Source organism: Gopherus evgoodei, chromosome 2 (genome assembly GCF_007399415.2).
Source record: "Gopherus evgoodei ecotype Sinaloan lineage chromosome 2, rGopEvg1_v1.p, whole genome shotgun sequence".
Taxonomy (NCBI): domain Eukaryota; kingdom Metazoa; phylum Chordata; order Testudines; family Testudinidae; genus Gopherus; species Gopherus evgoodei.
In genome coordinates, this window is record NC_044323.1 from 209619233 (window position 1) to 209643371 (window position 24139).

Consider the following 24139-nt stretch of genomic DNA (forward strand, 5'->3'; position numbering starts at 1 on the left):
TGTGGGTCTTTCCAGAACTTGCAGCCTTGAGACTTCAATAGACATTTCTGGGACATATCCTACTCTTTGAAAACGCATGTATCAGCAAATTTAACCCAATTCTTATCAGGAAGGACGCGGGGTCAAGCCGCCCTTTCGGTGGCACCCTAAATCCTCCTCTCTTCCTGCCTTGGTCAAGCTGAGACTTGCTTTTAACAGCTTGCTGACTAGGCTGTCTTTAACAATAAGCCATAGTGGTTTCAGGCACTTGACTGGTTTGCCAAAGTCTCCCCGTACAATAATACATCAGAAATTCTTCTTCCAATTTATTGTTTCATTTAATGACACACTCAGCAATGCCACATGTTACTGAGCCAGGTCAAGAGCAGCAGTCATTAAATAAATGTCTGGTTTAAATTAACTTATTGTTTGTTCCTTTAGACTAGTGTTTCCCAAACTTGGGATGCTGCTTGTGTAGGGAAAGCCCCTGGTGGGCCAGGCCGGTTTGTTTACCTGTCCCATCCGCAGGTCTGGCCGATCGCGGCTCCCACTGGCTCTAGTTCATTGCTCCAGGCCAATGGGAGCTGCTGGAAGTGGCACGGGCCGAGGGACATACTGGCCGCCGCTTCCTGCAGCTCTCATTGGCCTGGAGCAGCGAACCGCAGTCACTGGGAGCCGTGATCGCCTGAACCTGCGGATGCAGCAGGTAAACAAACCTGCCCGGCCCACGAGGGGCTTTCCCTACATAAGCACCGTCCCAAGTTTGGGAAACGCTGCTTTAGACTAGTTGATATCAGTGTCCAGTCCTCCTGTCGTTGATGTAGTGATTTAGACTTGTCATAAGTCAGGATACAAAAACAGTACAGGTAATAACACAAGTATATTTATTGTCGTAACAAAATAATACTTAACATGTCTTTTTTATCATCTGGAATCTCATTGGTAGTCTTCAAAGGCTTTTTGATAATGGTCTGAGATCACCCTCATCACTATTCTGTTAAGACCATAGAAGTCTCTTTTAGACCACAGTGTAATGGAATTAAACCAACATTAAGGGTCTTAACAGAGTTTTCTTCTGTCTATTTATTCTGGCAGAAATCAGCAATCCTTTTCTTTTGATAACAGCTCGTTCCCAGATTCTGTCCCAAACCTCCTGCCCAGATGCCCTTGACCCATCATTCACTTTTCAGCTGGGAGAGGAGATGAATGACTTTTTTTAAAGGTATTATGAACACGACTTTGTAATCATCTGGCAGTGAATGCAGCCTATAAAATCCTGTAATCTCCTTTTTCCCTTAGGGAGACCGGAGTCACTGCTTCTTAGCATTGTACATCTCCACTGATATAAAAATTACTAGGATAGACAGATGTTACTTATGTGTTCTGATTTAAGGCAGCATTTTCAATAGCTTATATGATGCATGTGAGTTTGTGTATTTTAAACTTCCCTTTGCATGGTGCTTTACAGAACTCTCTAATGGATATTGTGAGGTAAAATAATAGGCCTTTGCCCCACCCTACCTCTCAGCCATATTTCTCTCTGAATCTGTATTCTGAACCCAAAGCATAAAGGAAGGATAAGATCTGATAAAAGATATACATGTATCCCAGTATGCTTATGAGTGGCATAGTACAATCAAACTGAGCAAGAAGTATAGAAACTCTGTGTGCAGTGGCCGAATTTTCTGCTGCTGTTATTGCTACAGCTCCATTGAAGTCCATGGAATTGTGTCAGTTTACACCACTAGAGATTTTGTCTCCTTATGTCTTTCCTTCATTTCTTTTTGTAGCTATTTTTATATTCACCTAATTCAGACTAACAAGGGGCGGGAGGGATGGTTTAATCACTAGTAGAAATAAATTCTGGCTTACTTTCATTTTTTCTGAGAATGGCAGGCACTGAAACCCAGCTCCCTAAGTAGATACCATATGATATATGAATAATGTAACCAGAATTTTTCCTAGGAGACTGTGATGGTTCTGGGGGCACCCAAGACTGTGAGTCACCTTGTTACTCCATGCCTCTAGCATGAGGGAGTCTTGCCTTCGCTTGGCTAGGTGTCAGTTCGCTAATCGCAAGCCTCTCAACCACTCTTCTCTGAGCTACGCCAGCCCTCACTTCATCTTGCAGGTTAATAATAGGTGCAACCCAGTCCCTGAGTCCCTTTGAATCATTCCCCCGTGGTATCCAGCCACTGACACTGGCTCCTCACAGAAATCCCAGCTCCTTTGCCCTCAAAGGGCCGTGTGCCCCATTTGATTAGTCTTACCTTGTATCGCTATTCCTATGAAATCTCAGAGCACTTATGACTGCTTGTAATAAAAGAATAAAATTTTAACCTAGAAGCACAAAACAAAATCATAAGTTGTGAACCTGTGTCTGCACTTCTTAACAGTTACCTTTTCTATCTAATAAGTAGGTTTCCCTCCCCACCTAAGTTCAGTGTGTAGCAATGCTGTCCGGCTTCATAGAAAGCAGGGTTCAATTTTTAATGAGAACATCTTGCTCCTCAAGATGTCTTCAAGAGATTTCGATTGTTTGCATTTGTCTCTGATGGTTTTCCGTTGAAAGTCTTGGGATTGATCAAAGCTGAACAATTGAGCTTTGCATTATATCACCAGCTAAATAGCTTCAGGTGCCAACTTCCTTCTATCTGAATGGGTCACTACTGAAATATATTATCCCCGGTGGCTACTTTTTAGTCCAAATCCATAAAGCATACTTTCAGTGTAAATACATTATCCCTTAAATATCACCCATACATGTATCTCACAATGATTATGAATCTTGACAAGTTATGAGCTTTCTGTAAATATTTTACATGTTACTCTTTATGGATAAATATCCTGTACAACATGTTTGGTGTGGTGAGTTTGTCAGGTTTGGGGTGAGTGTTGTTTGCAAAGAACAGGGGACCCTTTGCCTAGGAACTTTTGTGTCACATAGATAATTGAGGTGAAAGAAACAGAAACAGTTCTATTTACTTATATTTTGTGGTAGTTTTTACCTTAACTTAAAGAACATTCTCTTTTTAAAATGTCTGAAATGTTAAGTGAATTTAATGCTCTTAAAGTGTCAGATTGACATTTCAGAAACAGGTGCCCTCCATTTATCCACTGAACAGATAACTACTAAATCCAGACTCTAAAACAACAAATTTACATTTGCCCATGTCCCTTCTGTAGGCCTTTGATTGTTGGGGTTTTTGGTGGAGACGGGGGGTTCAGCTGCAGTGTCTTAAAATAATGTGATTTGATGCTGCTGTAGTTCAGATTTCATAACTCTAGTGCATACAATACTTTGCTTTGCATCACTGTTTTAATTATGGTTGGCCACATCTCTAGAATGTGAGGTTTGATGATGATGATTTCTAGGTCTGGCTTTATTGCGAACCTCGCAAGCAAAAGAAATGTTGTCTGAAATAGCGTTTACCACAGCCCTGAATCTTTCATTTCACACTGCTCTCTGTATCATGCAAACTACATGCCAATAAGCACTGATGCTGTAGTCATGAATGTAAGTTAAAAGTACAGCCAGGACACTGGTTGTAATTGTGAGTTACAATGGGAAAAATCTAGAACAATGTCACTGGTTTCAGTAGGATTACTCTAGATTTACATGTTCTATTTGAGATCAGAATGTTGGCCATCGTGTGATGCTATTCTAAGAATATGAATAATATTACTTTTGTTTGACACTCAATCTCAAACATATGAACATTTCTTAGCCTATTTTCAGAACTGATGACAAGCCTAATCTACATATCGGTTCATTTCAAAACCTGATCATACCACCCAACATAGCCATAATCTTAATTTGTCCATTGTGGATTTTTAGTGGTGATTCATATTGTTATTAATAGAGGATAATGTGCTAATGTAGCTATTTGCTTGAACCTGTATTCTTGAACAGAATTTGGCCAATGCAGTTAACACTTCTTTCACACTTTTTGGATTTCAGGTGTTCCAATTTCATGTTTCTTTAGGAAGAAAAAAACTGCTTTTGTGAACTTTTAAAGAACAACAAATTGTAAATGTTTCCAAGTTATCTTGAATGATTGAGGGGGCATGGGTGATTTAGGGATACATAATGGGAGAGGACAGAGCCACTACTGTTTGGCATCAGTTCAACATCTGATCCAGATGGTAGTGACCAAAACCTAAGTAATATTTGTGAAATGAGTTTGCTTTAATTATTTTTCTTTATTTCTTGTATTGTGGTAGCACTCAGACCACATTCAGGTGTGGGACATGAGACACATGAGAAGACATGATCCCTGCTTTGCACAGTTTGCAGTCTGAGTTCATTCTAGTTCTTAATGGACAGTTCACCACATCAGAAATACTATCCATCTGTGCTTATTTTGATACAATCACTGGTGGAAGTTATGCTTGTAAATACCCACTTCAATAACGGGAGAAAAGCCAACAGTTGTAAATTACAGATTGTTGTAAATGGTGTTTATGTATAAAAATAGACGAGTTAATAGTTCAATTGTTTCGTGAAGTGATATATCTTTGTATGGATGTCATACTGCTTCCTTGTGCTCGTTTTTAAAACTGACAGGATTTCTGCTGGCACATTTGTATATTTTATTGGAATTTTTTTCCTTGTGATACCCCGGATTGATACATACAAAATTGATTTAAGGTCTGGGTGAAATAAGACCTACAGGAATGATTTGAAGTCTGGATAACCCATTTTACTATGAGAAACTAAGAAGCTCAGTCCATTTAGCTAATGAAAGGGGAACTTAAGAGGTGACTTTATCGTAGTCTAGAAGTGCCTACATAGGGAGAAGATTTTTGATGGCAGAGGGTTCTTACATCTGGGAGACAAAAGCATAATGAGAGCAAATGGCTGGAAGCTGAAACTAGATGAAATTAGGCTGAAAATAAGATACAGATATTTAAACGTCAGGATAATTAACTTTTAGAGCATCTTTCCAAGATTTGTGGTACGGTCTCCATTGCTTGAAGTCTTTAAATCAAGAGTGGATGTCTTTCTAAAAGATGTGATGTGGATCAGCCAGGATATATGGACCATAAGTTGTGGACCTGATGCAGGAATTAAAGAATGAATTTCTATGGCCTGTCTTATGCAGGAGGGTTAACTACATAGTGATTATATCCCTTCTGCACTTAAAAATTGATTATTCTGGTATTCAATTAAGTATATGCCCAGTGTTTTGAATGGAAAGGCAGGATTTCTGCTGAATAGCAAAGACATAATAATCAAAGTGAAAATATTGTTTGACAACTTCTGTTGTATATTTTAAATCAGGTTTTTCCCTGCTCAGTAGTTCCTGTGAAACACATAATTTGGAGGATTAATACAAAACACTGATGTGAACTTCATTTCCCTTACCCCTGAAATAAAATGTGATGGAGACAGGGAAAGGTGGATGGAAAAAAATTACCATGGTGTTTTGTGTGCAGACTGATTTGAATTCTATGGTTTTCTCATTTTGAAGGTTTTAGCACTTCCTAACAAGCATAGTTCCTCTGAAGCATTTTGAGTGCTTTGCAACTGCTTAATACAAGTATTGTTAGAAATGTAAACAATTTTTACAGATCAAAGTGTACATTTAGCTTGTATCATTTAAAACATTCAGGTCAAGCCATTCTGCCGTAAGACCTACAAATAAAAACATAAGAATGACCATCCTGGGTCAGATCAATGGTCCCCCTAGCCCAGTAACCTGTCTTCCAACAGTGGCCTGTGCCAGATGCTTCAGAGGGAATGAACAGAATAGGGCAATTATTGGTTGATCAACCACCTGTTGATCAAGTTTCTGAAAGTTGGCGGTTTGGATACACCTGGAGCATAGGGTTGCATCTCTGACCATTTTGGCTAATTAATCATTGATGAACCTATCCTCCATGAATGTATCTAAATCTTTTTTGAACCCAGTTATACTTTTGGCTTTCGCAACATCTCTTGGCAATGAGTTCCACAGGTTGACTGCACGTTGTGTGAAGTGCTTCCTTATATGTGTTTTAAACCTGGTGCCTATTAATTTAATTGGGTGACCCCTGCTTCTTGTGTTTAGTGAAGAGATAAATACTTCCCTATTCACTTTTGCCACATTATTCAAATACAGCACTTAATAAGGAGAGTCTACATTATCCTACATGTATGTGTGCTTTATCATATGGCATTAGGACACATCATACAGAACAAATTTAATAAACTCCTTACAATATCTTTTACAACATACATCTTATTTATGATTTTTTAATGATGAAGTGATAACACACTAATATTGTACCCCTTAAGGATGTGTTACTAGTTGTTCTGACATTATATTTACCAAATATCATAGAAAATTAATATTTTAATTATTACCTTTAAACTAGTGAACCTTCTCAGTCTTACTGAGAGAGGTTCTAAGATTAAACATATTCTGTTCCTTTTCACTCTAAGACTGATTTTCATGTTACCTAAATTGTCAATCAGGAGTAACTCCACTGAGGTCCATGGAGTTATACCAGTGAATGACTGATGAAAGACAAGACATAAGCCATTTCCATCATAATGCCCAGGCAATGGCTGCTGGGACTCTACCATGTCCCCCCCAAAAATTAGGGTTAAGGTGGGCTATAAAATGGGGGTTGGCTCTCTGCCCTGCCAATCATAGGAGCCCTGCACACCCCCCACCACCATGTTTCCACTCCTGTAACAAACATCTCATTTAAATCCCTTACCAAACCATTCATCTGAGCACTGTGTCCCTTCCTGATGGAGTACCTGCACTGGACATCCGCCCCTCACTTATGTAATGAGTTGTGATATCATAGCCTAACTCTCGTTACCTATTCACTCTTACTAAGCCCTTCCCCAAACCTGCTGGGCAGCAGGCGAAATAGTCTCTACTCTGAAAAAATTTCTTCTCATTCCCTTGAGAAAGGAGTGGCTAGCACAGTGCCCACAGCAGATCCTGACCAAACCTGGTATTTCACTACTTGCGAGGTTGCAGGGTGCTCTGCCTGATTTGGGAAACAAGGGTTATCTCCTGCCAGCCTCACCCTTTATCAACTTCTCTTGTGGTCCCCTGAGCATTGTCATGCTAACCCATTCTGCATCTGCAGCAATGTCCATGCCTCTCTATCCCCTGCCTTAAAGCTCCCTGGCAAGTGTGACAGTTTCTACACACACACATCGCTTAAGGTACAGTGCTGTCATTGTTCCTGTCCTGTAGAGCTAAATAGACAACATACTGTAATGGGACTGTAGATGTGACCAAGTCAGGCATCCTTCAGTAATAACATGCCCATTTACCTATTGATGATATTTCACCTCTGCTGTTTGTGATTCATTTCTAGAGAGAACATATGCCGTGACTGAGACTACATGGCTCGAATTCTGTTTATCATGTATATAGGAACAGTAAGTACATTTAACAAGCCTCCACTGGGGGCTCCATCTTTTTCTTTTGAGAACCAATGCTTCAGAATTAACCATCTGTGACCTCACTAATTTGATGAAAAATCAGTCCCAGACTATGCAAATAAAGATCAGTCAATCAACTACACATAGAACTGTAGCGCTGACCAGTTCAATCCAGAATATCAGAGAGTTTATTCATTGTTTCTTTTGAGCTAAACAATGTTAGTCAAGTTCCTACATTCCTATTTTTACAAAACTGAGCAAATAACTGGTAGCAAATAATTGATGCAGTGGATTTTGCGTCTTTGTTTGCTAATTGTCCACAAGCAATTTCTGAATTTCTCATACTTGTTCAATATTTTAAATTAATTGAATAGTTTCTATGAGTGATTTTTAGTTTTGTTATTTGCAAGTCATTCATTGCAAGTATTCAAAATCCAATGTTTGAGCTATGTTAGTTTTGATTTGACCCATGGAGTACACAGCATTCTTTTCTGCTACTTAACTGGATGAGCATAACTCTTAAAATCAGGGTTTTTTTGTGATTACGGAAGTTAAAACTTGCTTTCCATGAGTATTCTATGCTGCTGTCTTAAAATTAACAGTTTGCATACACATTCAGGTCACTGAAATATTCATGAAAGATGAACACAAAAAGGCCATGATCATAGCTGAAGCAAATTACATTTTTGTTTGGACAAATATTAGTGGAAATATTTTGATGTATTCAACCAAATCTTCAATTTTCCCAGTCAAGCTGATGGCCAAAAGAGAATCCAAAATTGTGATTGTAGGCTTTTAAAAACCTTTAAATTATATTTATTTAAAATATATATATTAAGTGCTTCCATATTTAAGGTGGAGTTGATTTGGTCTTTACAAATGAATACAGATTAACTTCCTTAAAATTACAGCACTTACTGTTTGAGCATTGAATGCATTTTCTAAGAATTTATAAGTAAATCAATTAATTAGTTTAAGTTAAAATTAATTTTAAAATGGTTCCTAACTGTGCATTTTCATACCTTAACATGTTTGGATTTCTTTTGAATTTATAATGCTTCTTTTGGTGATAATTATAGCATCGCTGTTCTATTTTACCCTTATATTTGATATTTACTCAATTTTAGTGCCAATTTGCTGCAGGATTTTTGTTTGTTTTTGTTTTAATCTGGGAATATAGTTAGATATATTAAATTTGTAAATTATGGATCAAACCAATCAAGCAGTACAGTGTCAACAAAAAGTAATACAGTAGGTTTTGGCAGTTCAGTAAAGTGAATTAGAAATCCTTTCATGAATTGTACGAGACCTTACATTTCTTTTTGTTAATTGTCTGTTTAAACAACATGATACATTTACCAGTACCAGTACCTTCAGATAATCCTTTTATGTGGGTCAAATAATCTCAAGAGTCCACCATATTAACATTTTTTTTTAATAAAAGAGTGTGTGGAAATTAGCTCAGGAAAAATCCAAGCTCCTTCTGATCTTGTGATTTAGATAAAAGTGAGATGAACTCAGTATTCATTATTTGGCTCCTGTTGCTTCTGGAATGAGGAGTTTGTAGAAGATGATTTTGAAGAGGGCATTCTAAAAAGTAATTCCAGTTTTGAGCTAAGCAAAGGTATATTGTTCTTATTTTATCAACTGTCTTTGCCAAGGTGGTATATATGAGGTAGTTCAAAAAGTTCCTTAGGGTAGTTCCTCAAGCATATTTCCTGCAGCAGTTGCTAGGCCTTAATATAAGTGAAACTTCCTCACATCTGTACCTCTGGCTTGGTTTCTTTGGTGTCCCATTGAAGAGATGTGGTCTGGCCAGATAACTGGTACGAATCAGAGCTCTATGAGGAATCTTCAGGGTCCCCCTAATTTCTCCAAAGCGTTCACACGTTATTCACAACACTGTCACTGAGTCCTACCTTACAAATATTTTTCCCCAAGAACTAAAAACTCATCAGCACCATATCATAGTCTGTAACGAGCAATTTCATGGATAGTTTTCTGATCCAAGGATAGAACTTCTTCCACAGCACCCTTATGCCTTGCTAGCCTTTAGGGAGCAGGAGAGCCCAGACCATGACAGTGCAAGGTAACCACGCTGGCAAAATTCTGAATATACTCAAGGCTGCATAATACCTAGCTTCACTGTGAAATGGGTTCCCTTGATGATATTTTCCAGGGTATTTTTATGATTCCTTACAATTGGTTGTCCAGTGACACTCTGATGGACTTGTGGTGGCAGCATATGGAATTCCCAGCTACTAAGGCCAATGGTCTCATCTTTCTTGTCATGTCACTAAGCCCTTCCAAGTTCTTATGTTGCCCTGGTGAGGCTGTTCCATTAGACACTCAATTATATTTTATTTGGAATGGAGGGGTAGGCAGCAAACCTTCAGGAAAAGCATCATCAGAATTGAGGTTGTTGGTATTATTCCACCATTAGTTCCAGCAGTTGACAACCTGGTCCAGGACAAGAGGCAAATGGAAAGCTTACAGAATGTGATATTGACATGCTGTATGGAATATAATGTTGCTTGGACTTAGAAGTGTACTATGTAAGAAGTAAAGAGTCACTGGCAGTAGATAGTGAAAGGAAACAAAGAATCCTATATTTCTGTTTAAGTAGTTCAAGGCCTACAAGCACTCCATGCTGAAAGCAAGAGCAATGGAAAGTGCCTCATAAAACTATATTTTATTATGTTTAAGACAGCCTGGCGCTCTCAGCTGAGGGAGAGAAAAAAATGAAGAAGTGTTTTATTTAAAACAATGTTCAGTTTGATTTTTAAATAATATTCTTAGATCTGAATCTAAAAATAAGAGCCATTTTAATAAAATGAATTTCTGAATTTAATATATCACTATTTGAAAGCATATAAAGTCACATACACACAAACTCCCATCACTATAAAAACTTAGGCCTAATAGTATGTGTTGTGCATGGTGTGGACCCCTGCACGTAGGACTAAGAAAAGCCAGGCACCTGACATGAATGTGAATACTGTGATTTCAGGATAGCATACAGTAACTCTCTTAGAACCACACAAATAATTGTCTGGCTATACTGAAAGGAGGACAGGAGACATTTGATACAGCTTTAATCAGGCTGAACTTTATTATTAGATGTCTGGAACTACCCAGCAGATAAAAATGTACAGTGCAAGTAACTACATGTTCATTCAATAATACCCAGGGGCGCTTCCGCCAGCCTCTCCTCCCTTCACTTTTTTCCATCCCGGTGCCCCAGCCAGCCCATTGCTGGGACCTTACCACCACCACCCTCGTATGAGAGTTAAGGTGGGCAATCAGAAGGGCAGGTGGCTCCCTGCCATACCATTCAGAGGAGCCTCAAACCCCTCCCCACATTCTGTTCCTTTCAGCAATACCTCCTTTTAAAATCCCTTACCAACACATGCTGACTCACCTGCTCCATGGAAAAAGGGTTTCTCATGCCTAGGCTTGCTTCTTTCCAACCCCCTGCCCTTCCAGTCCCAGACAATGAGTCTGCAGTGCTGCGCTGTATCCACACCTCCTTTTGCAGCAGCTTCTGACCTCTTCCCCTCCACTTCCCCTTCCCCCATCACTGTTGCCTTTCTCTCAGCAAGACGGACAATGCCTCTTCCCCCTGTCCCGCAAGTTAACGGAGTGTGGTCAGTATCTGAGGTCAGAATTTAGCCCTAATTCTTGCTGCAAAAATGGAGTGCTACAGAGTTTCACGAGGCTCAGACTATTAAACTAGCGAGCAAAAAGTGGATTAGTAATCTTGCAGATGCAACTGTGGATAATGTTAGTGGAAGTCCCCACATAGGCTTTGATCAGCAGTGTTCATTATTCTGTTGTAAAATAATTACCGATTACCAAAATGGCTGTCCTTTTATCAGTGATGAGTAGTGTAGGGATTACTCAGATCAAATCCTGCTTTTATAATATAAATTAAAGGTTACCTTTTTAAAAAAAAAATGACCAGGATTTGACAACATGAAAATACCTGACTTTTACAAGAATAGTGTTGTACATTACGTGCATTGTATGTGGGTTTTGTCTGCTGAGCATCGCATTCTGATTGAAAACATGAGCCTTCAGCAGTTTATAAGTGAATAATTTATACAAAATGAGTCCTTTCATATCTCTGCGTGTAAGTTCTTAATGTAGCACTTCTTGTGGCAGTACTTCCCTGTTCACAAGACCGTCCGTGTTGTTGGGATGTCCAGGGTATATTCTGGGACTTGCCTCTACTGAAAATGCAAGACAAGTTCCTTCTCTGTGTGATCCTGAACAGTTCCAGTCATTTAAATGCTATGAGACCAGCAGTGATCCAGATTCTCCTTTCCCTTTATGATGTCTAACTGTGAAATAATAGAGAATCTGTGTGCCACTACAATAAGTGAAAGATCTTTAGAATTTGCAACCAAAACAGATACTTTGCAGATCCTTAGGTTTGAAGTGAGGTAAATGACACAAGACAGCCAAGGGGTATATAACCATATAGTTCCAAATTATGGTATTTTGCTTTTCTTCTCAAATATCCCTCTTGAACTTTCATGAAACACTGTTAACAGAATGCTAAGGTAGCATTCAAAAGTCAGAAAATAGAATTAGAGCTTCATATGCAACCTTAAACTGATCTCCTTATACATATCCTTTACAGTATAGTCTTTAAATGTATATTCACATAGTGTTTCCCAAATAGTACAATTTCATATATTTTCCTACACACACACAATACACATCCTTCTCCTTCTCCCTCTCTCTCTGTGTATATATACATACACATTTCTAGTCATTTAAGAATTTGATTATGTAACAATAGTAAAGAATTCATAACAAGACAAACTCTCCAATTATATAATAATAATGTGCGTAACATAATATATTGCTCATCTAGACATTTTAATGCATCAAAAGCAGCTGGGTCATTTTCCTCCTCAGAGGCAAGAATAGAAAATGGCAATTATGAATCTGCGATAGGACCTATAGTACCAGAAATTCTACATACAATATGCTGCATCCTACTCTGAGAGACAGATTCTGTACTGAAGTACCACAGAAAATGCATGACTACGAGCAGTCTAATTATATAGTATATCATTATTTATCATAATGGACCTGACTTTGAAACACATTAAGGATCAATTGTGTATGTGTGTGAATGAGGTAAATGGGAGTGAAAATTATCACTGTTTGCCATTTTTATAGGCAGTTCCCAGATTTGTGCATGCAATCCAAATAATTGCACAGCTAACATGATTAAAATTCAGTCTCAATATGTCAAAATGTCGCGTAGATGTATCACTGTTGCAGCTTTTGCAGACTTTGTAATGGTATTTGAATGTGACTCAGATTAATTATGTGTTAGAAAGTTCTTGCAGTGACTACAATCTTAGTGACACACTCAGAGAAGAATTAATTTATTATTAGCCATAAAGACAGAAAACTACCAGAGACAGATAACATGGTAAGCTTGGATTTCAATACTGTCTCACCACAAACACCCGTTTTGGTGAAAATCTGGTTCCTATGTGGATATAACATGTAGAACCCCTCAAGTGTACATTTAGCTGTTTCCATTAGGTGTATCTAATGCAGTGAGTCATTTGAGATCACATTCTAGGGCAGTGGTTTTCAAACTGGGGGGTTGGGACCTCGAGGGGTTGTGAGGTTATTACATGGGCGGTTGCGAGCTGTCAGCATCCACCCCAAGCCCCACTTTGCCTCCAGCATTTATATGTGTTAAATATATTAAAAAGTGTTTTTAATTTATTAGCGGGGGAGTCACACTCATTGTCTTGCTACGTGAAAGGAGTCACTAGTACAGAAGTTTGGGAATCATTGTTCTAAGGTATAAAAGTTTCTGGCACCCTTCACCACAGTCATTTGTGAACTTAAAAATGTTGGGGTGCGATAATGCAGATAGGAAAAGTAGACAAGGACAAAAAAAGTGTTTTTGTTATAATCTATCCATTCTAATCACATAATCCTGTTGTTTCTCTCTGTTGTGAGGTTTTCTTCAATGCTATGCCAATTTCAATACACTCCTCAAAGATCAACCAGAGTGTGATTCTTTTCTTTGAGTGTCTCTCCCATTTATTGATCTGTCTATAAAGTTGGAAAAAGCAGAACCCTTCTCTTGAGGATTCTCTTCTGCTGTTCAAAGCTGTAATTATAATTTAAATGTCATTTGGCTGGTCTGACTGCTTGGCATGGCACCAAAATCTGTGCATTCTTTTGAGACGTTTACCCTAAACACATTTCACTTCAGGACATATGTCAAAAAGGATTGGAAAAATTAATGTGGCATCTTATTTTCTTTTTGTTGAATTCGGGATACCTTTAACAAAGTACACGGGCACATCTTTTTACATACGTATCCTTGTATTTATTTTTATACCTGCTTGATTGTGATGTAACACTGACATTATTAAAGCCAATAGAAAGGCCAGCCCAGAATAACTGGTTGTAAAATATCGAGACCTGGGAGATCAATGCTCTGCGTTATGACTGAGAAGTGTATGGCAGTTTGATTCTCAGTCCAAATGTATTTTTCCTGTGTTTGTAAGGGGTGTCAACTCTTGAGGCAGCATTTTCAATCCCTGGTATTCTCTGTTAACAGCTATTCTTTCTGGTGACACACATTAAGTATATGGATGAAATCCTCAGGATTTAGTATGAAGATAAGGAGAATTTCCTCCATTTGTCCAGGATGGATACAATAGGATCAAATGTGAGAACTGTTATAGATGACAACATTAAAAAGCATATTTAGGGGGGGAAATGTGTTCATATGTTCCAAATAGCCACACACAATACCTTTGGTAAGACTATTCTGTTTTTAGACATAGAGGTCCCAGTTCAGGACAGCATCCCAATACAGGAAGGGTGCTTAAGTGCTTTCCTGAATCAGAGCCATAATTTTAGTCTGACCCAGTCTGAAATTGAGATTTCAAAATCAGACTGTGACTCACTGTATGATATTTCAAAAGAATTATGTTCACTGCACAAAGAAAATGCAACCTCCAGAGCAGTCTGGCCCTCATTTTCTCAACAGACGTGTACTGCAGGGATTACGTAATGTGGTTAGGTGACTTTTACCCTTAAATAGGAGATCATACGTTGCATATAAAGTAATTATTTGGTCTCAGTATTGTATATTGCTTATACAGTTTTCATGTTCACTTGTTGCTCATAAAATTCTCAATTCCTTGAAGTTTTTCTATATTTAAAATATGCAATATATATACAAATATAATTAGGTGGTGGTTCCTTCAAATGATCTCTGCAAGTATCAGTTGTACTTCTGTATGTTATGGAGTTTGTCTCATTATGAATCTTATGTTGTTGCATAATCAAATTCTGAGATTACTAGAAAAATAATCAGCATTTACTACATATAATATATTGTCCACGTGAAAGAAACATCTAACCTGTAATGCAATACTTTGTAAGATACTAACTATAACCTATTTCTGAATACATAAGAATACACAAATGTTAACTCTACATTCTATATTTTCTGCTCTACTCTGCTGCATTACCTACCCTCTACAAATAAGGCTACGATTTAGTCATGGGTATTTTTAGTAAAAGTCATGGACAAGTCGTGGGCAATAAACAAAAATTCACAGCCCCTGACCTGTCCATGACTTTTACTACAAATATCCCTGACTAAATCTTTGGTGCTCTGGGGGGTCCGGGCACTTTTTCTGCTGCGGGGGGTGGACTCCGGGGGCCCTGCTGCTGGCTCTGGGACCCCCTGAGCAGCTGTGCCCCCGAATGGCTCCAGCAGCAGCCAGTGCGGCTCACCCTGGGGCCGCCCCAGCTGCTTGGGCAGCCCTGGGTTTATCTGCATTGACTGCTGCAGATGTCATGGAGATCCCAGAAAGTCACAGAACCCATGATCTCCATGACAGACTCACAGCCTTATCTATAAATATTATTTGCACATGATTGTAACTAAAGAATTTTGCTACCTCATAGTTTCTTCATGTTTTTTTATGAAACACAAGTAATGTAGTTGTGTGATTTTCTCAGATAAAACTGGAGAGGCTGTTCTACATATCACTAAATCTTTTTAAAAGGGAGAGGTTTCCACAGACATCTAAAACAGGTTTCTGGAAAGCATTGCACATTAATAAACACAGAATATAGATGATTTATGTATCAGTTAATACAAATACAGGTTCTGATGGTTTGTATGCCAGTTTGATTCCAAACCATGCTAGTGGCATATGAATAATCTAGGGCACAATGTTCCAGCACATTACATCATACCAACATATAACTGATACATGTACTATGTACTGTAATATGTGTGGTCATACTGTGTCAGAAATAAGTATGAATAGGTTTTTATCTCCTCTCCTAAGGCATACTTAAAATAACAGTGGCAAACATAATACTGATTCTAAATAAGATTAGACTTCTGCAGCCTTATAAGATAATGTTTTATTTCTCTATTATGTCATCCATCACTATGCTATCGAGTGGTCTTTTGTTTTTCTAGTCACAGAGCTGCTATTTCCATTGTTTATAAATCTGTAATATCTTCAGAAAGTATCCTTTATTTTTTTTATGATTGATTAAACAGTTGTGGTTTGGCCAAGATATAACAATACAGCACAAACTCAATTTTCCTCATCTCAGCTACTCGTGATATGATCAGATTCCTCATTGGTTATTAATGACACTGAAAAATTCCTTGATAGGTTTAACCAATTCTGTTATGTAAAATAATGTATAATCATATTAAATCATTTCCAAATGAGATGAGGGGATGCAGTTGTTTAATATCATTGTCAATGTTTCAAGTATTTTCTGAATGGAGTTTACATAGTAATGAAAACAAATGTGCTTTTTACTGTTCATTAGGATAGTCCTTTAAATATGTAGTAGAAGCACTATAAACCTCTGTAAATAGGGAAAATATATCACCAGTATGCTTTATTCAATGCAATGTACATTAGCTCACCAACTTAGCCTGATTCTTTTCTGTTTTTGTTAGATCCTCCTATAGTAGCAGAATAATTAAAGTACAGTGGGACATATCTTTGTTAATTCGATATTTGATTTATAATAAAAGAATGGTGTTCATTTCTGGGTAGATATTTTCAGCGTTATCATTTTCACAACACTCAATGCAATGTAAGGACCTCTATAATAGAATAACAGCCTACGAGTTAAGAATAAAAAAAATTCGACTCTGCCTTTACATTATATAGAACACATTTCTGGCCTTTATTCCATCTGTATCCATATCTTTAGATACTGCTGATCACTCCCTTCTCCATGGCAGCCTGTTTTTCTTCTTCTGGTTCTCCTGCCATTGTGAGATCTTCAGCACTGCTTTAGGTGTTTCTTTTCATCCCTGATACCTTTTTTGTAGTGGTCCTGCCAGGCCTTATTCTTAGCCACCTCCTCTTCACTGTAACCCTGCATACACTTGTGAGTGGAGAGGGTTATCTTCTTCATGGCAGTGACTTTCAAATCTTCTCTCTCACTCTTGGTCCAGTCCATTTTTTCCTGTTTATCCCGCATTTTCTCCTGGATGATTCATTGACAACACCGACTTAATATGGATATAAAACTGGACTCTAACTTTCCCCTAAGCCTCTCCACGATCCGGTCATCCAAGACCGCAGAATGTCCATTAGTAAAATTATTCTTCTCTTCCATCAGTCAAACCACATCTTCCATCTCTTTGAAGCCCTCCACCTTGCACACCGCATCTAGCATCTTTGCCTTCTGGTTCCCACACAGGTCTGCTGCAGCCTACAAATCAGACCTTTCCTCTTATGGTGCTCTTGTTCCTTCCCACAACCACTCCATCCCACCAGTGACACCAGCCTAAATATGCCATTCATTTCCTTCCCTCTCATCTCCAAGACTTCTTCCATGCTGCCCCCTTATGCATGGAATGGCCTCCCTATCAAGTCTTCAAACTCTTCTCCCCTCCCCATTCAAATTTCTCCTCTTTTTTTTTTTTTTTTAAGGAATCCACTACCAGTTGGAGGGAGGGATAGCTCAGTGGTTTGAGCATTGGCCTGCTAAACCCAGGGTTGTGAGTTCAATCCTTGAGGGGGCCATTTAGGGATTTGGGGCAAAAATCTGTCTGGGGATTGCTCCTGCTTTCAGCAGGGGGTTGGACTAGATGACCTCCTGAGGCACCTTCCAACCCTGATATTCTATGATTCCATGAAATTGCTACTTTGACAATACCCACACATTGGAAATTCATAACAACATGAATAACTAAAAAATAAAAGTTGTTCACTCACCATTCTGGATTTTTCTACTCCACCCTGTCTCCTTTAGGTCTATATTTTAGATTGTAAGATCTTTGGGAGTGGAATTGTTGTGATCATTTTCTTGTGTGGTGAACTTGTATTTTGTTAGCGCTAAAATAATAATAATTATGTAATCTTAAGGCTCACAATATGACATGAAGGGATTTTTGTCAACATTATTACATGGATGAAGCCCCCATTTGCCAAGATTTATAGTGTGAACCTTTATTCATAGATATTAAAGAATGGGGGAGACTTATTTGGTCATCAGGTCCATTTTGTAGAACTGTTCTTGACAGTATATTCTTTGTCAAGTTGCATTTTAAATTACTCAAGTAATAGAGCAACTACCATTTGCCTTGGGAATCATGGCTGTTCCACAGCCTAATAGATCATGTTGGTAAAGCTGTAAAGTGCTCTTTATAACTGCTAGATACTTTAAGTACAGTACTGTGTAGTTGACAAGACCTGAGCTCTGAATATAGTCTCTTTTAGTGCTTTTAAAAGTATTTTAGGTCATGTCTCTATTTGAGTAAACCAGTGAGCTCATCTTGTTTGAGTATTTCAAATGCCATCTGTGATATTTTGAAAACTTTTTAGCATTCAAGATCTCCGGACAGTGAACATTTTCTGCATTGCACAGAGGTGGTATGGAAGAGTGAAATGCAGCACATCCACATCAGATCTGAAGCATATTGAGAAACATTTTTAGCTTGCTAGAGATTGAGGAAAATATAAAATATGTTCTGGTTAATGCAAAACAGGCTTTGCTAGATCAAGACTAATTTAATGCTGTCTTTGTGGTTGATTTTCCGGTAGATGTCATTAAAACATAAACATTTACCTGATGAAAATATCTTACAGTTGCCACTGCAGTTGCTACACAAGTCTTTCCACATTCCCAAGAAAGACTCAGATTGAAATAGTGTTCCAAGAAATACAATGCAGTATTAGCCCAATGGAAACAATAGTGTAGGTGAGAAAGTTCCCGTTCACTTATCTTAAAAGAAGCTGCAAAGAGACTGCACAAGAAGAACTCCCCAAAAATGCCCAGTGCTGCTGCATCACCCTTCTGTACACCAGCTCCTTAGACATTGCTATGAATTATTTTACAACATTAGCAATTCATACATTAGCAGTGTAGATGTTGCAGCAACATTACTTCAACTGGTCCTTTGGCCTGCTAAATTTGCCACTGGTGGGATATGAACTGGGGACATGTAGATTGAAAGGTTGTAGTTATTGAATCACTTGAGCTAAAGGAATATATCTGGCTGTGAGTTATAGTACTGTAACCTTTGAAAGTCACTCTGAGGCCAAATATTTCCAATCCACTCAAGTAACATAGTCTTTTGGATTTGAAAAAGCAATGTAAGAGATTTGGTTGTACAAATCCCATTGACTTTAGAGGGAGCAGTGATACTGAAACACTTATTCTCATAAATTTTCAAAGAACTAAAGTCTGAACACCAAATACCAGTCCACTCTAAGTCTAAAATATTTCTGTTAAAGAGTAGAAGTAAGTCAATAGGTATGTAATGGTTCCAAAGGTGTGTACTGTAAAACAATTACAGCTGGGGTATGTTTTCATGGAGTCCGCAACCTTTATTATTATTTTATTATTGATTTGATATTGCACTTATATACTGGGGCGGGGAAGAGGATGAAATGCTCAGAAAATATACTTCATAAATCTATGACCATCCCCTTCTTCCTGCACCTCAGCTTTATGCCTTGCTCAAGCACAGGCCAGGGTTCTGTCTTTTCAAGACTTTTCAAAAAGCATTACACAGAATTAAACCTCAGGGCTATTGTATGTAAACTCCTGATAAATGAATGTTAATAGTTCCCAGTTGATTTCAAAGAGCGCATACCCTACTTTTACTAAAAACAAACATTTAATGCACACACAAACACCTTGTAAATAGTATTTGGAGTACTATGAATAACTTTTAAACACAAGCTATTAAGCAGTAAATTTACGGTGTTTTACCTACATTTACAGTGTTCTCATACAGACTTTCCTCCTGGTCCTGTGTCAATCAACTGAGTCTGCTGGGCTGTTTTTAACTTTTGTCTGTAACCTTCCCCCTCCCACACACCCACCTTGCTCTCTGATTGAGTCAACCTAGTCATCCTCTGAAACCTATCACCTGCCAGGCGAGTTGTCCACAATGAAAACATCATATAGAGCCCTAGAACAGCTACTAACCATATATGGTAATTACCACACCATATTCTGGAAGTTTCTGGGTCTTTCTGTGTTACCCTGACCTTCTCTCTGCTCTTCTGCAAAGACACAGACTATCCAGCTGAGATGCATGTCTTCCACCCTGCTTCTCTCCCCTAAAGAAATAGTCTCATGCTGCAATATAAAACATGTGAGTTATTCTTAGTGTAGTATAAGAAAGAAAAGATGCTTACAATCTAAGTAGACAAGACATAAACTGAATGGAAAGTACACTTGGAGCCTGATCCCATATCCAGTGATGTCAGTGGAGCGACCCTCATTGACTTCACTATGCTTTGCATTGGGCCATAAGTAACTCAGAAAATGTTCTGAAAGAGCATGATTTTGTTTAATGAATTCAGGCCTGATCTTGAAAATATGCATGTGAGTAATTTGAGATCCACTGAATATACATATAAGGATTTGCACACATGCATAAGTGTTTGTAAGACTGGGGCCTTAGAGAGTACAATACAGCATTTTTACTGCTGTTAGTCAGTTAGCAATGGCGGGTTTTACAGAAGAAAATCTTCCTTTGTCTAGTTTTTACTTTTTAGAACAAGTTCACTTTTTTTGTAATTTGTTGAGCTATCCTTTGTGTGATGATATAAGGCCATGCATAAGGGGTGACCAACTGTCTAACAAATGGGTCTGAGAAAGGATTTTATGTTTAAGATTTTTTATATTAAAGGCAATTATATGAAAAATATGCATGTCAGTTACTGCAGCGGCTTAAATATCTCACATCTTCTGATGTTTTCCATTCTTCTAGGCCTTTCTCTGAGAGCTATCTGTAACATAACTATACATATTAGATGACTTCGGGATACTCTTTACAACAACAATGAAAGGATTATCCAGCAACCGCAGTCATCATCATGGGATTACCTGTGACGCACCATGTGACAGTCTGCCACATCACCCAGACAGGCAGCCATATTTGTTAAATCCAGTGGACCCTCACCCTGCAGATCATCCTTATTATACTCAGAGGAACTCTTTTCAGGCAGAATGCATGGTACCTTATAATGATCAAATTGCCAGCAGCACATTTCCTCGGCGACATTACAGTTCCCACCATGAACTTAAAGACGAGTGTGCTCTTGTTCCCCATGGAACAGCTAACAAAACTAATCGCATTCCTGCCAATCTTTTGGACCAGTTTGAAAGGCAGTTGCCTCTTAATCGTGATGGCTACCATACCTTACAATACAAACGGACTGCCATGGAACATCGCAGTGACAGTCCAGGGAGGATCCGCCACTTAGTTCACTCTGTTCAAAAGCTCTTCACAAAGTCTCATTCTCTTGAAGGACCATCAAAGGGAAGTGTCAATGGTGGCAAAGCAAGCCCAGAGGAGACTCAGACTATGAGGTATGGGAAGCGTAGCAAGAGTAAAGAAAGGAGGTCAGACGGCAAGTCCAGATCCAATGCACCAGGATGGTGGAGTTCAGATGATAACTTGGACAATGATGTTTGCATTTATCATGGTCCCAGTGGAGTTATGACTATGGGAAGGTGCCCCGATCGTTCCACTTCTCAGTACTTTATGGAAGCCTATAATACTGTAAGTCAACATACTGTGAAGTCATCCAAAAGCAATAATGATGTCAAATGCTCTACTTGTGCAAACCTGCCCGTGAATTTGGATGCCCAGTTAATGAAGAAAAGCTCTTGGTCCTCTACATTGACAGTGAGCAGAGCCCGTGAGGTTTACCAGAAAGCTTCAGTTAATATGGATCAGACACTAGTGAAGTCAGAGGCATGTCAACAGGAGCGATCTTGTCAATACCTTCAGGTATAGTATGTAGTACTGATTGCTGTTTACTGAATTGTTCTTTTTGCAGATGTTTTTTCACTCTGATATTTCAGAGGTCATCGTCTATCATGTTTTGAGAGATCATTGGACGTAGAAAAGGGAAAGGGGTAATCCAGATAAAATTTAAAATAAATTTGCATTTTATTGCTAAAAGTGAAGTTTCAAATGAACTTTTCCAGTGGGCAACAGGCTGGTTTTTATTTTTTTGCATGTGTGGGAAGAATGAGAGCTTTGGAGGGGGGGTTGGATTCAAAAGGCAGTCACAGCAGGGACATAGGGAATTGGAGGTTGCTTTGCTTGTATTTAGCATTACAATGTCACTCAACAGGATGTTACCAGCAGAGGTGCTGGAACAATTTTTCTAGTGAGGATGCTGAGAGCCATTGTACCTAACTGAAAACCCTGTATATAATGGGAACCACTTCAAGCCTGGGGGTGCTGCAGCACCCCCAGCAACCCTTGTTCCAGCACCGATGGTTACCAGTATATAAATTCTTTGGTTTCTGTAATTTCAGGATTTGCCTTCATTAGTTCTTGTTTTATTATGAAAATTGGAGACCCTTTGGAAACTTTGAGATGTCTTAATCCTTTATACACCAGTAAAAAAAATTGCTATCTGTTTTTCCACAAAAGATGAATTAGTTATTGTGAAGTGTCCAGATTTGTATCTCTGGCTATTTCTCTTTTTCTTATGGCATTGATTCAAAAACATAAAATTGAAAGGCTGTAATGATTGCTTGTTCTGATTATACACTTTAAGAGTACATCACCTACTCCCTCACAAGCTGTTTGCAGTTAATAAAGCGTCACTATTTTTCACCAGTATTGTATCTTTAAATGTCAAGAATCAGATGTCTGCTCTTGGAGCTATCACACTGCCGGTGAATGTGTGTGGCAGACACATGGATCAGAAAATATTAAAACTGTTTCATTCTTAGTTGAGCTGTGGATAGCTTTTATGCGTTTTAAACGAAGCAGTTATGGCACATCTAAGTGTATGTGTAAAATGGAATAACGTTACACAGAGAAGAGAGAAGACCATGAGGAAAAAAGAGGTTTGAGAAGAGAACTTTGTTTTGCTTTAAAATAATGGAACTCTTGCATGTTTATATGTATACAGCAGCCCATTTTTCTAACGTGATTACCTTTCTGGGACATTCCGTTGCCACATTTTGTTGCTCAGGTCATTACTCAGATAAAGGGCAGGATTCAGATGTCCTATTAAGGCACCCACATTTTAAAATTGAGCTCTGTAGGTTAAATGGCATATAAAATCATTTAGAATACTAGGCTTTGAAACTCTGTTCACAATGTTTAAAAAAAGAATGTGTATATTTTCCATTAATTTATAGCAATGGGGGAAGGGGAAATGCAGAAAGTATGTATTCTCAGGGTGGGTGTATAAATGTGCGTATGGAGTGGGGAGGGACTTTAGGGCTGAGTTACAATTTTAAAGGTTTGATACAGTAGTTTTCTTCAATCTGAGTTTTGGGAGCTAGAAGAAATTTTAATTTTGGAGTTGAATGTCTTGGTTATTTTGGATTTGAAGTTTTTTGTTGTTGATGTTTTTGTTTACTCATTCAGTTTCCAGGCAGGTATTGATAAAATAGCTGACAATTCAGTGTGTAACCAGATGGATAGAAAAGAGTGAAAAACTATGCCAACATCAGCTTCAAATAAGCACTTCCATAGGGACTGTTACATAATATTTAATTGACAGGAATAGGCTTATAAGTGGAATTAGAGGGAGAATATCTGTATCTGCATGGAAATGTGTCCAACAATGCATGGAATTAGAATGACTGAATGTTCTCTTATACACATGCCATTCTATTTATATCCAGATTGTTATTTTTTTTAATTATTATTATATACTTGCTTTGAAAAAAAAACAGTGAAATGTCAGTGTTTGGAATTTGCTAAAAAGCAGAGGAAAATCTTAATCAAGCTCTAATTTACATTGCTAGCATTATAAGACATCAGTGAGGTAATAATTGCTAGTGTATGAGACAGGCTGAGACAACTGAAACTGTTATTGACAATTTTAAAAAATAGCAGTGTACATGTTGTTAAAAAATTGTGCATATTTAACTGCTTCCCATTCCCTTCCCCTTCACATATCACTTATCGCCTTTATGGCATGTACAATATTTTCTTTGTTTGTACTGCTCCTAGAACAATGGGGCCCCAATCCTAATTGGGGCCTATAAACTCTATTTCTATTTATAATATTTATATTGCAGTAATCAGTATCCTTCTGTCAATTAAATGTTGATATATTTCAACTGTTTTTTATGTTTCCTGTTGAAACATAGGTAAGCTGGTTTCCTGTGTTAGGACAATTTGAAATGTATTAATTGAGATAAAACTAGTTAATTACAAAGCCATGATAGTGTTGGACAACTCTGATAATGACTTTGACTAATGTGGTATTTCTTTGC

The 24139-nt window shown here is 38.2% G+C and overlaps 1 protein-coding gene across 3 annotated transcripts in view; it reads left to right on the forward strand.

Annotated features, from left to right (window-relative positions):
• DLGAP1 (DLG associated protein 1) overlaps positions 1-24139 on the forward strand; it is a 679455-nt gene that overhangs the window by 411498 nt on the left and 243818 nt on the right. For 2 of the 3 annotated variants that reach the window (XM_030552824.1, XM_030552825.1), the window contains exons 3-4: positions 7306-7369; positions 20652-21677. In XM_030552824.1, the coding sequence (XP_030408684.1) occupies positions 20724-21677 (954 nt within the window). In that variant the 5' untranslated portion in view covers positions 7306-7369; positions 20652-20723. Of the gene's footprint in view, positions 1-7305; positions 7370-20651; positions 21678-22680; positions 22754-24139 lie in introns of those variants that run through there. The other variant, XM_030552827.1, reaches the window with a different exon arrangement.